Source organism: Sycon ciliatum, chromosome 1 (assembly GCF_964019385.1).
Source record: "Sycon ciliatum chromosome 1, ocSycCili1.1, whole genome shotgun sequence".
NCBI lineage: Eukaryota > Metazoa > Porifera > Calcarea > Leucosolenida > Sycettidae > Sycon > Sycon ciliatum.
In genome coordinates this window covers 79,770,299-79,787,870 of record NC_088643.1, presented here as the reverse complement: position 1 = coordinate 79,787,870, position 17,572 = coordinate 79,770,299, and the positions used below count along the sequence as shown (strand labels likewise).

The 17,572-nt window shown below is 47.6% G+C and overlaps 1 protein-coding gene across 1 annotated transcript in view; it reads left to right on the top strand.

The window, feature by feature from the left end:
- The window catches only part of LOC135805720 (adhesion G-protein coupled receptor V1-like), a 79,817-nt gene that overhangs the window by 17,132 nt on the left and 45,113 nt on the right, over positions 1-17,572 (top strand). The window contains exons 22-45 of the mRNA XM_065319805.1: positions 683-778; positions 1,034-1,184; positions 1,864-1,933; positions 3,435-3,561; positions 3,979-4,112; positions 4,453-4,581; positions 4,837-5,057; positions 5,206-5,435; positions 6,049-6,565; positions 6,830-6,966; positions 7,338-7,496; positions 7,679-7,953; positions 8,306-8,484; positions 8,832-9,001; positions 9,310-9,565; positions 10,382-10,516; positions 10,729-10,850; positions 11,405-11,601; positions 12,026-12,329; positions 12,626-13,162; positions 13,780-13,921; positions 14,480-14,616; positions 15,226-15,523; positions 16,024-16,193. Of these exons, the coding sequence (XP_065175877.1) occupies positions 683-778; positions 1,034-1,184; positions 1,864-1,933; positions 3,435-3,561; positions 3,979-4,112; positions 4,453-4,581; positions 4,837-5,057; positions 5,206-5,435; positions 6,049-6,565; positions 6,830-6,966; positions 7,338-7,496; positions 7,679-7,953; positions 8,306-8,484; positions 8,832-9,001; positions 9,310-9,565; positions 10,382-10,516; positions 10,729-10,850; positions 11,405-11,601; positions 12,026-12,329; positions 12,626-13,162; positions 13,780-13,921; positions 14,480-14,616; positions 15,226-15,523; positions 16,024-16,193 (4,893 nt within the window). The remainder of the gene's footprint in view (positions 1-682; positions 779-1,033; positions 1,185-1,863; positions 1,934-3,434; positions 3,562-3,978; positions 4,113-4,452; positions 4,582-4,836; positions 5,058-5,205; positions 5,436-6,048; positions 6,566-6,829; positions 6,967-7,337; positions 7,497-7,678; positions 7,954-8,305; positions 8,485-8,831; positions 9,002-9,309; positions 9,566-10,381; positions 10,517-10,728; positions 10,851-11,404; positions 11,602-12,025; positions 12,330-12,625; positions 13,163-13,779; positions 13,922-14,479; positions 14,617-15,225; positions 15,524-16,023; positions 16,194-17,572) is intronic.

Sequence of the window (17,572 nt, the reverse complement as noted above, 5' to 3'; positions counted from 1 at the left end):
AGTTTGCATCATTCCTCGTGTTTGACTTCCACTTCACTCAGTTTTTTCTATGTACCACATTCAGTTCAACATATTATGTTGTTTTGTTGTTTTGTTGTGTCGCCTTGCTGTCCTTGCCGTCATTCAACTTACAAGTAGATCAACTACATCTGTATGTTCATGCTCAGCAGATTTTGCTGGGGTCATTGTGCTGCGCTAACTTGTGTGTGTGTGTGTGTGTGTCTGTCTGTCTGTCTGTCTGTCTGTCTGTCTGTCTGTCTGTCTGTCTGTCTGTCTGTCTGTCTGTCTGTGTCTGTCTGTCTGTGTGTGTCTGTCTATCTGTCTGTGTGTCTGTCTGTCTGTCTGTCTGTCTGTCTGTCTGTCTGTCTGTCTGTCTGGATGTGCCTGTCTGTGTGTCCATGTCTGTATCACGGTGTGTGTGTGTGTGTGTGTGTGTGTGCACATGTGTGTGTGTGTGTGTGTGTGTGTGCACATGTGTGTGTGTGTGTGTGTGTGTGTGTGTGTGTGTGTGTGTGTGTGTGTGTGTGTGTGTGTGCACATGTGTGTGCACATGTGTGTGTGTGTGTGCACATGTGTGTGTGTGTGCACATGTGTGTGTGTGTGTGCGTGTCACTGTGGATGGTGTGGATGGTGCGGTGCATACATGCCTGTCATCCTGGCTACTTGTTATTGCCATTCCCAGTTGTTTGTGGATGAAGACCGACCAAACAACTTGTCGTCAACTGGGTCAGTGACCATTTCTGTACAGCGCCAGCGAGGATTGTTTGGCACAGTTCGAGTAAGCAATTCCACCGTGCTTATCTTCTGTGTCATCTGTGTGTATGGTCCAGCACATATAAACCATTGATAATAGAGTGGGTGTGTATTTATTTATGATTGCAGTAGGTGGTATTTCTACTGACACATCACTTCTAGCAAAGGCTTGCTGCTAAATTGGTTTCTTGCAAGTTAGACTAGTTAGTTAATTGGAATCTGGGCAGTGCAATGTGGTTTAAATGTTGTTCTGTGTCTTTGTCTTCTGTGTTGGCTGCAGGTGGCATGGGAGCTTGTACCCTCTGGGACACCAACAGTGCAGTCGTTTGTAGGCCTTTTGCTAGCTGGCACCGCTCGAAGTGCCGTGACTACAGCTGCATCCAGGCCCGGTACCAGTGGCCTGGCACTGGATTTTCCTGGCAGCGGAGCAGGTTAGTCCTGGCACATTCTAGTATTACTTCCTCTGCGCCACCGGCATGTGTGCTTATCATTTCAGAGTCTGTGAGCAGACATCCTTTGACAATGACAAAACAGCACGTAGAAAATCAGATCCAAGACTCTAGAAACGGAACTGAAATCTTTCATGTCCTGCCATTGACGATGACTCGAACTTACTTAGTCCGAACATCTGCGATGTCGAGTAACACAACAAAACACAAGGGGTAACGTGCACAAAGGTTTTAGCTTCCGTCATGCTTGTTTCGCTTTTTATGCACATATGCAATGCAGGCTTACTCGTAGCTTTGCACAACCCCACCTCGCCCCTGGCTGAAATGTGACATGGATGAGAATACTCGACTTGCAGTATGCTTGGTGAAGTGATGACCAGTGCAAGGGCAGAATTGGCGATTGACCGTCATCAAATGGCATTCAGCCAAGTACAAGGAGCATGTAGTTGTTCGCAAGCTGTTGTTCTATCCAACATCGAAAGTATATAGTTTCAATGGGCGTTTGGTGCGTCAACTTAACGTTGTTAACGTTACTTGCCGCTTATCATCATCTTCGAGGTTATTATTTTGCAAAGCTGACTGCACTTGCGAGTTGTGTCCAATGTAAAAGATCAAACTTGTCTATGATGTTCTTATGTGGTCTCTGTTTGTGTTCGCTTAGATTCACTCCTTGAAGTAGCACAAGCACTTCAGCTCTCCTCTGATACTATCAACACTGGCTTCAGCATTGTGTAAGATGAATTAAGAATTAATATTTAAAAAGATATTTCGTTGTCTGATGATCGCCCTCTGGCTTGAAACTTTAGGGTTCACGGATTGGCATGCTAGCGTCGCCAGCTACATCATGCACGTGACAGGCGCGTGCATATACTGTCCCACACAATCGGTCAGTGCTCAAATCGCATTTTCCCATCAATATCACTCACTTTCAACTCTACGGGATTCATAACGGTTGGCTCAAACTGCCTGAATTTTTGAATCCACACGCACGAAAGACGTTCCAAGACTTCCACCGTTCGTATTTTTTCAAAAGAGTTCCGGGTTTTCCAGTAACTTTGGCCAAAGTTCGGCTAAAAAAACAGGGGGAGCCGTTGCGTTTCCGTAAAATACTGAACGGTAGAAGGATAGCCAAGGTCGAGAGCAAAACAACAAGCCATTATTTGTCAAAATCGAACAAGAAACGGCTCAGCGCATCTATTTTCCGTGCACGCGCGCGCGTACTTTGGCCGACAAGGTGTGGAGAATTTCTGAAGAAGAAGAATAACAAGAGCAGCAGCGCTCGGAACAGCCGTGCTGGATGCTTCCAATCCCGACGATGGAGCGTGTTGGCTGTCGTGAGCTGCTGAAACGACCATGACATTTCTTTTTCTTTGTATACCCTACATATCTTGACGTGCCCTAGCTCAGTTTCGGCCTCTTTACAGGAAGAATATTTTCTTCCATGGCATCAGCGGCCAAACAGCAAGAAGAGCAACAGATCGAGATTTGCAGGGCAAACAAAGGATGCGTGCAGCTACATCTAGTCAGGTTCGATGCAGCTGCGCTTTGCCAGAACCTCAGCAGATAAGAAAAGACGACAGAGTGTCTCAGATGGAACTGGATCTTTCGCCAAGACCGCCACCGCCGCCATCATCAAGTCCAGGTCAGTCAGAAAAATGCAAAGCCCGAGTGAAGTGAAGCCACTGAAGCCAAGGAAAAATTCAAAAAGTACGCTCTCCGGCTAGACTTCGAGTCGATATTTTTTTACTTCGATAGTCGCTGTCGCGGCCTGTAGCGCGCGTCCATAATCCAAAATGGAGGCGCACGTGACGGGTGCTTTTAGTGGCAAGCCGTGAACCCTAAACTTGAGGTACAACGAATAATCCGTTCCCTTCTGTCCACAGTGTGCGAGACCAGATGTGTGTTTGTGTGTGTGTGTGTGTGTTAGCGTGTGCGTGTGCGTGTGTGCGTGTGCGTGTGTGTGTGTGTTTGTGTTTGCGTGTGTTTTTGTGTGTTTGTGCATGTGTGTGTGTGTGTGTGTGTGTGCATGTTTGTGTGTGTGTGTGTGTGCGTGTGTGTGTGTGTGTGTGTGTGCGTGCGTGCGCGCATGTGTGTGTGTGTTTTTATGTGTTTGCGGTTGCGTATTTGTTGTGGTTCTTTGTTTCTGCGGTCCTCATTAACCTGCCATCGTAGTCATCAGCTGATGTGCTGGCTGAAGTAGGTTGTCATTGCTCTTATTATACAAACCTGCAGGTGTTGGTTGAAGCTGCGCACACCCGGCTACGTCTTTGCAAAGTTGAATAACGCCGGTCAAGTTGTGTATGGCCTGAGCGTTACTGCGCAGGATCTGACATTTGTCTATTTGCCTAGCAGTGCGTCGGTAAGTTTAACCTGTACTGATAGCTAAAGAGCATGATTACCTAGTTGCTATCCTCCTTCAGAAGTAGCTGATGGTTTGTACACTTAGATCGTTGAGAAATATTGCCCAGAAAGCACCTGGTTTCTTTTACTGCAGTGGTTCGTTTTGTGCATACGATTCTGTATCTCTGCTGCTAGAGCTTATCAATGGAAGCACGTTCCAATGTTGCTAGTAGGACTCATGCATAATATCACTGTGTTGTCATCCATTACACACTTTCTGGACGAAGTGCGTACTTCCAAGAGTGTGTTTGGTGCTTTGCAGATCTAAAACAACAAACAGTGCAACACTAATTTGTCCACCAGGTTTGTACTCATTTTGCACACACTGCAACATTGTGTGCCTGGTCTGTATGATATCTCCTGCTGTTCCTTGTAGACGTCACAATCTGTCACATCACCAACGTCCAGCACCCTGCTCAACAACGGTGCCTGGCATCAGATTGCCATCTCGGTCGGTGGTGGTGGCGTTTCCTTCTTTGTCAATGCTGCCAGGGTTGGCCAAAGCCCGAGGTATACTGAGAACTCGCTCTTCCAATAGCTTATCACAATAGCGTATAATGTAGTTCTGTGCTGTCTCCATTCTGGAGAAGATCTTCTTTTTGATCATTTCCGAATGCATGTACTGTAGTACTGCAGGTTGCGTGTAGCTTTACTCACTGGTCTTAGGAAAAGCTCTGGAATGAATCTTACGCACTGGCAGTGAAGGCAGAAGTACATACGCTGAATTCCACTGATTTCAGCGGGCAATGTTTTTTATGTTATTCTGATATTCTGATATTGTTTGAAGTGCCTTGTTTGAGCCGTACACTACCTCGGCATCTCTGTGTTTGGGTTTGTGCCTGCTCTGCAGTCCGCTCTCTGCCAGTGTTGCTGATGTTGCTGGTGTGTTGTACGTGGGAGCTCAAAACGGCCTCGGAGGGAATGCCATTGATGGCGTCCTCCAGGATTTGCGTGTCTACCAGGGCATTCTAGATGTGGGGTAAGTGATGGCTGTTCATGATGGTTTCCTCTGCATACGAACTGTGTTCAGTTTCTAAGCAGTGGTAATATGTCACATGGATGGAAAGCAGTGGAGTTTCTGGGTGTTATTTTGTTGCCCAGGTTTGTTTGGGGCCTGTTTTGTCTGTTCTTCTTCTATTCTCGCCTCCTGACTCTCATCATTGTATTATTGAGCTGATACTACGTAGGATATTGGAGCTAACCATGGCTGATTTCATTTTGTTGACTGCTGCAGTGCCCTCCAATCATTGGCCATGAATGCTGCAAGTTCAGACTTCCAGCCAACTTCCGGCTACGTGCAATTCAACAATGCAACCGACTTAGCGTCTTTCTCTGTTTCAACTGTTGATGATACCATCTCGGAGCCAGAAGAAACTTTCACAGCCAGACTGCTGTATGTCAGTGGAGGAGCAACATTTGACGTTGATGCAACTAAAACAATGGCCACCGTCACAGGTACTGTTAGTCTTCTGAATTGTTTTGGTAGTTTGTTTGGCGACAGCTCTGTGTTGTCGAGTCCTTAGGCCATAGTGTATTCATCTTTCAAATTGCATTCAAATGCACCCGGACTTATTTACCTCTGCCCCTGTGTTTCTCCTTCCAGTCTACAAGAGCGACAATGCCAATGGGTTGTTCGCACTTTCGTCGTCGTCCAAGACACGCACCCTGAGCGAAGGCAGCAGCACGTCAGTGGTGGTTGTGCGCACGCTGGGTTTGACCGGTTCAGTGCGCGTGTCCTGGAGAGTCTCTCTACCCGGTTCCAGTGCACCAGCGGCCGCAGACTTCCAGCCGGCCAGTGGCTCTGTTACATTCTCCCCAGGAGACACGAACATGGTCAGTGAATAGTCTGTGATGTATGGTAAAACCCGTGTGAGAGCAACTACTGCGGTGAAATACCAGCTGTCTTTAGAGACTGGCCATTCCAGGCCCCGACCATACCTGGCTGCACCTGTGTTGAAAGACAACCAACCTATAGAGGCTGATTTTCCATGCACCCCCCCCCCCCCGGCCTGGTCACCAAACTACAGGTTTAAATGTCTAACGCTGTTATGTACATGTTGTGTTAGAAGCTAATTACTCAATACACACACACATCCAATAGGACGGTAGTACTCATACTGTTGCAAGGCACACAAGAGAAAACTAAAGGATGCCTTCAACCATAGGAATCCTTTCTTTGTCTGTACTCATTAGGTACAGTGTTCTACCTAAGATATGTCTTGGATTCTTCATGTTCCCTGTGTGGCATGAATTTATCGAGGACAACATCATAGCCTTGTGGCAACGTACCGTCGACTAAAAGCGAAATTCTCCAGTTTTGATTCCCGGTCGCGTCAGTGAATTTTCTTTGCACAATTCCCCTTTTATTTCCCTCAACCGGTGGAAGTGCTAATGGTGCATGGAGTTCTAATGCTATTTGCGATTCTGTGCCTGATTTCCTATGCAGACCGTATTGATCAATGCTGTCAACGATATCATTCCTGAGTTGGACGAACAGTTTGATTTCTTCCTGACCAACACTGAAGTCCTGAATGAACCAGCAAGCCGAACTAGCACAAGCGGGGCTAGCCTGGACAGTGCCAACATTGACGCCTCAGTCACCATCTCAGCCAACGATGATCCGTACGGTATATTTGAATTCTCAGCAGGGATCCCATCCACTTCTGGTACTTTCATTCCAGCGTCGTCGGCTGCACCCAGCCTTGAGCTGCGCGAGAGTGCAGGTCTGGTGGACATCTATGTCGTACGTGCCCAGGGAACGGTTGGCAATGCTTCAGTGGAATACTCAACGAGTCCGGGAACAGCTGTTGGTGACGGAGCTTCCCCAGACTACACGCCGACTGCATCACGGCTGGAGTTTGCTGGTGGTCAGCTGTTCAGCAAATTCCAGTTACGTATCAATGATGATGCCATACCTGAGCTTGCCAAGAATTTTACATTGGAACTGACTAATCCTCAAGGTGGTAAGTTGTTTATTTCTGTGTCATCTTGGGTCAGCCTTGGCGTACGCGTTTAGACTGTACGGCCAAAGAAACTCAGCCTGCTTGTTTCTTCTTTCCCTTCGTGCTTAGGCTAAACGTTCATTGAGAAAATCGGTTAGCCTCACTTATTACTGGTACACAGCCAAGCTGTACTAGAGATTTGTTTGCTGTCCCAGATTTGTTTGTAGCCGAGGCCTGGTGTTGATGGTTTGTTTTGTTTTGATTGCTTTTTGCTGTATCCTTCAGTTCCACAAGCACCTTTGCTTGGAGTTGGACGTGTCATGGCGATCAATTTACTCCCGAGTGATGATGCATTTGGTGTTGTGCGCTTTCACTCGCAGTCTTTATCCATTATCACTGATGAAACTGCTGCTACAGCTTCGGTGAGTTGGGAAGACACAACGCACAGTTCAGGATGTGGTTGTTGTTGTTGTTGTTGTTGTTGTTGTTGTTGTTGTTGTTGTTGTTGTTGTTGTTGTTGTTGTTGTTGTTGTTGTTGTTGTTGTTGTTGTTGTTGTTGTTGTTGTTGTTGTTTTTTGTTGTTGTTGTTGTTGTTGTTGTTGTTGTTGTTGTTGTTGTTGTTTTGTTTTTGCTTTGCACTGTAGATCTACCTATTGTAGGAGGGTGGCCAGATCATGACACAAGTATTCTTGGCCTCTTGTCTATTCACACTTTGCCTGTGATGGATAGGTAGGAGAGTATACTGTCTATTGGGGTCTGTGTGTATGTGTGTGTGTGTGTGTCTGTTTTGCAGTTGACGGTGATGCGTGACGGTGGCTTGCTTGGTCCCATCACGGTTTCATGGATGGCCAATGTCTCTGCCGGTGGGGATCTCTCGCCATTATCTGGAAATGTGACACTTGCGGCCAATGTAGCCACTGCCACGTTCAGTGTTAACATCATCGATGATCCGGTGAGTCTGTGCACATCGAACGTGATTCATGCAATCTTGCTAAAAATCCACGTGTTCTATCCTCTTTCCAGCTATCAAGTTCTGTACATCTGACACATGTATAGGAAAGCCGGATGTCCAGAGAGCAGCCATTCGAACGTGACCTCATTGGTATAATATTTCTTGGTTTTGTGCACCCTCAGACACCAGAAGCTGCTGAACTTTTCTACATTCGCCTTGTTGCCGTGTATGGCGGAGGCCGTCTCAGTAGCACCGGTGGAACAGTGGCCACGCTCACAGTGGAATCTAGTGACGACCCGCACGGTGCATTCCAGTTCACACCTACGTCCCAGATGTACGCCATCCCGGAGACTACTGGAGCCGTTGCAACGCTGACTGTCGAACGATTGTTTGGCCGCATGGGCGAAGTAGAGCTAAATTATACTACTGGCCTGGACACTTCTGCTGTGGCCAATCTGTAAGGCTTGTTGTGCATTGTATTGTATTGTAATTGGTTCGGTCCTTTGCAGTTCTTTGGGAACGGGAGTGTCCACCCAACTACTTTCTACAGATGAAGCTGCCAGATGCATCAAAGTAAATTCTCACATGTGTATCGTGTCATCGCTGTAAACGTTTTGAGGTGCGATATATTATACAAGACACTAGCGTCCAATGGAGGTGTGGTTTCTAACATTTCCAGTGCCAGCGAAAGCGATGTGGTATTCAAAATGCATGCCAACCCCGTGTCATCTAAATGAACTCGGCGTTTCTCTCTCTCTCTCTCTCTCTCTCTCTCTCTCTCTCTCTCTCTTTCCTATTGTCCAATGTAGACGTGCCTTGCCTGGAGTGGACTATCTACATACATCTGGCACCCTGGTGTTCGCTGACAATGAGACCGTCAGAACTTTGAACGTCACTATTCTGGTAGATACCACTCCTGAAGTTGATGAAACTTTCCGAGTAGCCCTTGGTGGTGTTCGACTGCTGTCAACACCTGGCACGCCGCCAGGTAAGATGAAAGGAATACTTTCGAGTTGCTGTGGACTTGTCTTTAGGTTGTTGCCAATAACTCGTGTGGTGGATTTAATGCCTCTCCTGGCCCACTCCCCTCACTGATATTCACCCGTCCTGCTTTGGTAGTGTCCGGTGACAATTTGTCAGTGCAAACCTAAATGAGCAAACAGCAGTGATGGCGGCGGCGGCGGTGTAGTCATGCATTTTCATGATGTTTGTGATAGTAGCAGTTATACTTACTCCATTCTTGTTTTCCCGCCACTGTACACGGTGTAGATGGTGCAGTTGTAGGGAATGCGTGGACTGTAATTGTGTATTCCTGTTCATCCCGTGCTGCTCCAGCGCAAAATTCTCCCCGCCTTGCATCGCCTGGCGCCACGGCTGTGGTCAACATCAACAGCAATGATGATGCGTTTGGTGTGGTGGAGTTTTCAGCTGCAGCCCTCACGATCACCGAGCCTGCCACTCCACCAGTTATCACTGTCTACAGGCGGGCAGGGTCGTTTGGTGATGTACGTTGACAGGAAACATTGTGCTGCATCTTTTGTTCGAGTACTGTGAGAATTATGTGTGGTGTGCCACAGCTAAGTTCTATGATGTAATGATGGTGCATGCATACCCAGTAGTTACATTAGTTCTGTGCTGATCAGTACATGCACCGGTACATTGCTAATAGTTTACGCGTGGCATTTGTCTTCTGGAGTGGCTTCCTTTACTAAGTAGATGATACATCAGTGTATTGTGCACGCCACACTCATTGAAGATCTGCTGTCAGTTGGCGTTGACTATGCTATCTGTGCTTACACTGCTTCCTGCGTAGATTGTGGTGACATGGAGAGCCACTGGAGGTACAGCGCTAGGAGATATCGACTTCTACCCACTGACCGGCACGCTGACTATGTTGGAGAATGCTACTTCTGCCAGCATTCCCCTGATTATCGAAAACGACAGTATTCCGGAATTTGATGAGACCTTCACAATCGCGATTGAGAACGTGGCTGGCGGCGCTCGCATTGGGCCTGTATCTTCTGCCTTGGTGACCATTGCCGCTAACGATGACCCGAATGGCGCATTTGGTACGGTAGTAGTTATCTTGCATTATTGAACTGTTCTTGAGCTGGCGCCTCTTTGGCTGTCATCCCTCCTTCGCAGCATGTAATGCGTTTGTACTAGTATGTATAGGCTGTGGACGGCAGTCGGTGATGGTTTGTCTTCTGTACGATATACATCATGGTAGATCACTGTGAAGTTCTATGCTGGCTGTCCTGCGAGAGAAAATTTGTTGATGGTAACTCAGTTAATGGTGAAACAATTCTACCAAGCATCTGTTGGCCCGCTCACCAGAAACTCAGCTCGCTTTCACAGTCAGCTCTTTTACTCCTAACAAGTAGCATAGCCGTGGCTGTACTTTAGAAGTACAAGTCATACTCTCAATTCACAGCAAGTGAGCGTGACAGTGAGTGTCACAGTCATGCGCACTGACTATTACAGGATGGGGGTAGGTGTGTGTGGGGGGGGGGGGGGGGGGAGGGGGAGGGGGGGGGGGGGGTGCAGAGGTATACACCGATATCCAGTGTGTGCAGAATCACGGAGTGCATGTTTTAGTGCTGAAAGGGCCGACACCACCCAGCACCATTGTGGCAGCACCATTGTGTCGAGATACATGTGCCATACTCACTAAAACAGACCATTATGTTTTATACCTTCACATAGTATCGCTTGTGTCCATTTCTTCACCAGAGCGTGATCATCCCTGCCAACATCAACATGCTTGCTTGATCGGTAGCTCGCCCAGTAGTGGAATTACCCGCCTGTTAGTTATGGGCATGCTGGTTTGAACTATTTGAGCTCTGATGCATTGTGACTGCCTATCACTGTTGTGTGTCGTGCAGGCTTTGGTACATCTTCGCTGACTCAGTCCTTCTCTGAGCCCACTGGAACGGGCACCACGGCAGTCACACTTACCGTTGAGCGTTCCGGTGGCAGTGTTGGTGTTGTGTCTGTCAGCTATGCAGTCACCATGGCAGGTGTGTGGGTGTGTTTAGTCAGCGTACATGACACATATTCTGTTGCAATTCATTAGCAGTATCACCTTTGGGAGGATTGTTATAATCGCGTCAGTGTTATTGCTCTTTCTTTGGTGAATGAGCTGGAATGTTATGCTTTTGCATAGTGTGTCAGATTGTCCGGTACTATTGTGTTTCATATTGTCTGTACTGCAATTTGACTCTGATGGTAGATGGCAGTCCTGCGTCAGCTGACATTGCGCCTGTGTCTGGTACCTTGCACTTCACCACGGCGGAGAGATCTCAGCCACTGGTGCTCACCATCCAGCCAGACATTATACCGGAGATTGATGAGGTAAGTTAGGTTACTAGTAGGCTTGGTGGCCGTCTGCATAGCCTCTGTCTACTGGTGCACGGTTTTCTGTAATGTGTGCACTAGTTGAAATAGCTTCTTCAATGCTCGGAGGCTCCACTGCAGCCTATTAATCATCTCTCCAACAATACTCTCCGATGAAGCGCTAAGGGCAAATGTTTGGAGAATAATTTAATTGAAATTGCAGTGGAAGGCCTTGGTTGTTAAGATGTTGGAGAGGTAGTTGAAGCAGAACATGGATATGAGTAAGATTTTGGTATTCACATCTACCTGGCGAATGGGTATGATTGATAACGCAAGGATGGCACTGGATAAGAACGGCGGCAGCAGCGTTGGTATTGAGATCAATATCACTCTCTGTGCACACACAACACAATGATCCCCGTCCAGCATGTTGGAAGTGCTCAGGTGGTGGTGGGGGGAGAAAAAAAAAGAAAAACAGTCTCATTGCAATGCCCAATGCATGCTGTGTAACTTCAACCTACAGGTGTCATGTACATCTGCTCCCTTCTGCTGGTTCTTGGCTGTCCTTGTAGGTCATTCAAGTTCGCCTAGTCTCAGCAATGCTAAGCACCGGTGCATCGGTCCGCGTTGATAGCATGTTAGACGTTGCCAACATAACCATCTTTGCGAATGATCGCCCGTACGGTATCGTCGAGTTTTCACCGACAACAGTCTACAGCATCGCCGAAGGATCATCCGATCGCAGCCTCGATCTATCCATCTTCCGCAGGTGAGTCCTGTGGTGGCGGTGGATGCCCTTTCATGCATTGCTACTGGCTTAGAACTGTGGCATCCGAACATTGTTGATAGTCCATGTGCGTGACTTCGGTTGGGGAATTCCTGAGGGAGGGGAGATAGAACTGCTCTCACAATGTCGAACTAGTGAAACAAAAGGGCTCTAGAACCTCCCGCTCCTGCGAGTGGGATGACCATTGACCGTCTTCATGTTTACTTTACATTTGTAACAATGCGAGAGCTAACGTGTGCTTCCTCACACGCACACACTGCTTGAACCCTTTGAGTTATTTTTTTGTTTTCTAAAGTGAACCCCTTTGAGTTATTTCTAAGCTCCAGCCAGTGTGTTCACTGTGCTAACCCCGGTAGTTATGAAATATTTTTGTTTGTCCGTCTGTCTGCTTGCTTGCGTATATCAGTGAGGGAACATTTGGTGATCTGATGGTGACGTATAGCACTCGCGCGCTGGACTTGGCCGGTGTGGTGGCAGCGCTAGGCAGCACCAGCCTGGACTACTTCACCAGAACGAGCGGCCAGTGTGTCAACGGCGTGTCCACGCTGATACGCTCGGCGAATGTGTCGCACTGCGCGAATCAGTGCTTGAGCATGCCCAGCTGTCTTTCCTTCTGCTACTTCACCGACACCAACTGCCGACTGTTCACCGTTGTCAGTGGCGCATCGCCCTTGGTTAGTTCTACGCTCTACAACTCTTCTAGTCGAACGGTACGTAATCCCCTAGTAACGTTAGCAGTAGTAGTAGTTTGAATTTTGAATTCTTTATTCTCACGATGGTTGTTGTTGTTGTTGTTGTTGTTGTTGTTGTTGTTGTTGTTGTTGTTGTTGTTGTTGTTGTTGTTGTTGTGCGACGATCAGTGTTACAGTGTTACATAGATGCCTATACGTTTTATTCACCTCCGTCTGTTTGGCAGGGTGTGTCATTCTCTCCCATTTGTAGTTCAGGCGTTGGTAATCATGGCCGTTGTACTGTTGCTTTTGATCTATGCAATTTCTGTACGTAGGCACTACTGCGTGCCCAAGCCCAGGCCAATCTGGACTTCACGCTGGTGACCGGAAGCAGCGTTGTGATACCAGCCGGCCAGCGCCAGGCCAATGTCATGGCCACCATTCTTGCTGACAGCACCCCAGAGCTCACTGAATACTTTGCCGTCGACCTGCAGAGCGTGTCATTGGTCAGCGGTCCGGCCGCCATAGCTGCCAATGAGCCCATTCTCGGTACTAGCCAGTCAGCTTCGGTTGGCATCACGGGCAATGATGCTGCCAATGGCGTCTTTGTGATCTACGCCACCAACGACAATTCGCAGACTATTCGCGTTGACGAGCAACCCAACTTTGCTCTGTCAATGACTGTAGAGCGGTTGTTTGGTAGTATTGGTGATGTGACCATCCGCTACTCTGCAGTCAATGGGACCGCTGGTTCTGGATCTGATTTCTCTGTGCCGACCACCGATTTCTTCTTTGCTGATGGTGTAACAAAGCGATCCTTCTTCATTCAACTCAAGGAGGATCTAATTCCAGAGCCGGATGAGAGTTTCCAGGTGAATGCACTGATTTCATTGGATTTCTTAGGACTTGTGCTAATTTGCACCCCGTCATAAACAGCAGTATTGGTTGGCGCTTTTCAAAGGCGGGCAATGAGAAAACGTAGTGGCCCATGGCAGTGCGGGTTGTGTCCATGAATATCAATAATTGCCAATCCCTTTAATACAATAAATAGCTACCCTTTAGTCAGTACTATGCATCAAGTGAGATTATGACCGCATGTTGACAAGTAAACCTGACATTCTGTGTAGCTTCAATGTACACCGTTCTTTGATTCTTGGAGAGCAGCAGTTTGAGTAACCGTGTAATAGATGGGACCGTTTCTGTGACTTTTGTATGATGTCTCTGTACGAAGCCACTTGCACATGGTGTCAGCTTGCTTGATGCCCTAATGCTCTCACCTAAGACACACATATACATCAGAATCGATGGTACCATACAGTGTATGGAGGCATATTACCTTCCGACCTTTTTCCCTTGTACACTTGAACCTTTCTTTTCCGGTAGAGAGATGTGGCGGAATCCGACGCGTTTGGATAAGAGGCATTTGAGCATACTGTCTTTTGGCATATAGCATCATACCCTCTCCTGTGTTATCTTCTTATGACTTTAGGTGGTACTTTCATCACCCACTGGCGGAGCATCAGTGGCTGCATCTCCGAATAACTCCGTGACAGTTGTGATTGCTGATAACGATCTGGCTGCTGGCCGTGTTGCGCTGGCAGCAAGTTCTCAGTCTGCTATCGTCAGTGAAGGTATGCAGTGCGTTCTTGCCCATATCTTTCAAACTCAACGTAGTACAGACATTATCCTTGAATTAATGCTAGTCACTTCCTTCCGGCCACTGGGACCACTGGCCAGTGGGACACGTTTGTACTTACTTACTTGTCTTGTTTTTCCACTGCATGCTTCCTTTTAAAACACACACGCATACACACACGCACACACACGCACACGCACACACACGCACACGCACACACACACACACACACACACACACACACACACACACACACACACACACACACACACACACACCATTGGACCATTGGACGCCCATCGCCGGAGGCGATGATAGCGATGCTACAGCAGAAGCCATAGCAGCTTGTGCTGGGATTGCACCATTCAACAGGTTGCAATGCTGAAGAATTGACCGCCACTATTCAGCCTGGTCTACACCACACAGCTATGAAGTGGCTTTTTCTGGCCAGTGAATCCCTACTTTTTGGTCTTTTTCATTTTTTTACACACACACACACACAAACACACACACACACTAATTGTGTGCTTTCACGTGTATAAATATTGTGCAGGCGAGTCATTCTCCCTGAGTGTGGAACGGAGCGTTGCATCATTTGGAACTGTCCGGGTGTTTTGGGAGCTGACATCGATGGAATTAAACCCTGCTCAAGAGTTCAACATGACCAGTGGCTATGTGGTCTTTGCTCCGGTGAGTACAACTAAGTTAATGCACACAGGGATCATACCCGCCTCGTTGCTGTGTAAGGTCACACATAGTTGTTCTATGTTTCTCGCCGGCACATTTTGCCGAAAGGTACGCGGCAGGCGATAAAAAAATGAAAACAAAGCATATTTCCACCGAAAGCTCTATACGTTGTGTGCGTGATTATACAAGACACTAGTCCCACTGGCGAACCATATGAATGGACGTGGCGTGCCGCAGGAAGTGATTGAAGAAGGCATAGGCAATTTACGCCGTGCTTGGTACCCGTACTAAAAAGTGTACGTTTGTAGCACAGGTTGACGCATCTCTGGCTGCTGGAGCGTACATACACATACCGTACATACCGTATGTGCAAGTGTGAACCTTTTCTTCTTCTTATGATTAGAGTTTCAAACTTACTTCTCACCTCGACATTCCCTCAAAATATGAATTATGCATTTGATTAGGGCTGTGGATCGGCCACCTTTTTCCCTCTGATTGTTTGTGATATAAGTATAAGAAGTTGTTCATGCCGTGTCTGTCATCGAATTTCTAGTTATGACATTCAGTATCTCACATTTTACTTCAATTTTCATCCTCTCTTCTTTTTCACAGGGTCAACTAGTTGCATCGATTCCAAATAGCGTGCGAGTTGATACCACACCAGAAGTTGCCGCACCGGCAACTCTTACTCTGCGTAACATCAGTACGTCTGGAGTATCATCCGTACCAGCTGTTGGTGGAGCAGCAGAGCTGGATTCCACCATGACCACTGCTGTCATCACGCTACGTGCTAGCAACATGCCTCATGGCCAAGTGGCGTTTGCCGGTAGCTCTCTGAAGCGAACTGTGAACGAAGGCAGCGCGGAGATCAATGTGACCTTTACAATTGTCCGGGAGTTCGGTTCCATAGGTGAGATGAACCTTCTGAGATAAGTGTGCGTGTGTATGTGTGTGTGTGTGTGTATGTGTGTGTGTGTATATGTGTGTGTGTGTGTGTGTATGTGCGTGCACGCACGCGTGCGTGCATGCGCGCATGTGTGTGTGTGTTTGTTTGTACGGATGTGTGTGTCTCAAGTGTTGTTTTCCATTAAAATGTTTTCTTGTGCATCTTCCGTCAGTCTCCTGTAAAAGAAGGCCAATAGCCTGTGGGACACACCAAAGTAGAATAAAAGTGGTCAACTGGTTTTACAGATCAAATGAACTGCAAAATACTGCACCATGCGAACTACAATCGATGGCTCTGTGTTTATATTTGTGATGTTCCATATGCTTGTTTTGTTCTGTGACCGCAATTGAACCATTTTGTTCCATTTGGGTTTTACCTTCATCTTGCTGTTTCTGGTATTGTCGTCACAAAGTGTTGATAATGATTGTGCCTTCAACCCTGTTGCTATCGCGGTCTTTGTGCAGACGACATCATTGTGACCTACGAAGCATTCAGCATCAACGAGAGTCTTACCACAGTGTCACCTGGCCAGTCAGCAGCTGCCATTCCTGGTGATGATTTTGATCAGGGTATCCAGTCGGTGGTTATGGCTGATGGAGTCACGTCCACTACCATCCACGTAACGGTGTACAATGTAAGATATTACGAAGCAGGAGAGTAACAACAGATGTTTGCTCAGTGCTCAATGTGCTACTTGGTCCGCGTCAGCGATATTGTCGCTTATCTTTCAGCTTTGTTTATATGTCGCCAATGCTTACTTGGCAGCCTATTTCATCCCAATTTTGGTTAGCTAGTTAGTTTGCTAGTACCTGAAAGGTGTAGCTAGAGTTCGAGTGGATTTCGAGAGCGACAGGTGGGTGATTCGGATTGATACAGCGCCGCATCAAAATAGATTATCTTGTTACGCTGTGCAGGCAAGAGCAGCGCAAGCCACAAGAAAGTAATCGGCTACTCGGAATCAGCTCGATTTTGCTGAACGGCCGAGATCGCTCACCTCAGGGATCGCTCATCAAGCTGAGATCGCAGCTCCCTTACCTCCAGCTCCTCGCTCGGAGTATCCAGCGCGTCGTGGAGATTTGCAAGTACATGTACTGTACGCGTCGTCGTCGTTCAAAATAAAATCTTGCAAAGAACGGCGTCTGATTTGAACCACACAGGCTGTCGTGCTGCCCAGGCGAAGTCCTATAGAAGGCGACCGTCACGATCGACTTCTCTTTAGAAAATAGCCAGGCAGCGGAGAGGAAGAGAGATGAGCTTGCAAAAGCAAGAGAGTCGATCCCGAGCAAAATATTTGTCGCCAGCGCCGAAAGCAGCGACGAGGAGGACCGAAAAAAGTAGGAACCCTTCCTTGGACAATAAATTCCTCGCAGCTAGTTGTCATTCTGTACCTTACCTTCCATCGTACCAAGTTGTATCACTTCAGGTGCACGCGTTCATGTCCAAAGTCTAAGTTCAAATTGTCGAAAGATAAGCGACAATATTGCTGACGCAGACCAAGTAGGTGCAGCGCCTTCACAGTTCACATGCACACACACATGCGCAACACATGCACAACACCCACCCACACGCGTGCACTCACGCACGCACACATATGCACAAACACACACGCATGCATGCACGCACGCGCACGCGCACACACACACACACACACACACACACACACTACTACTACTATGTACAACTGCCACAAAATGGCCACGTCGCTCCCAGAAGCGGGAGACAACAGCGAGAAAGGAAAAGAAACAAGGAGAGTAATTGAGGTGAAAGGGGACCGTTCTACACACAGCTAGTGTTTCTGTTTTCGGTGGCGGGTGAGGTCCTGCGGGCGGGAGAATCGTTCGCTACATAGGCTGCATTGAATGGGCAGATTAGTCCTCTGGTCCTTTCGCAGTCGTTTGCCTCGAGTACAATTATGGCGGCACACACACACACACACACGTACACATACACATACACACACTTGCACAAACACACACACCCGCACACATGCACGCACACGCACACACACACACA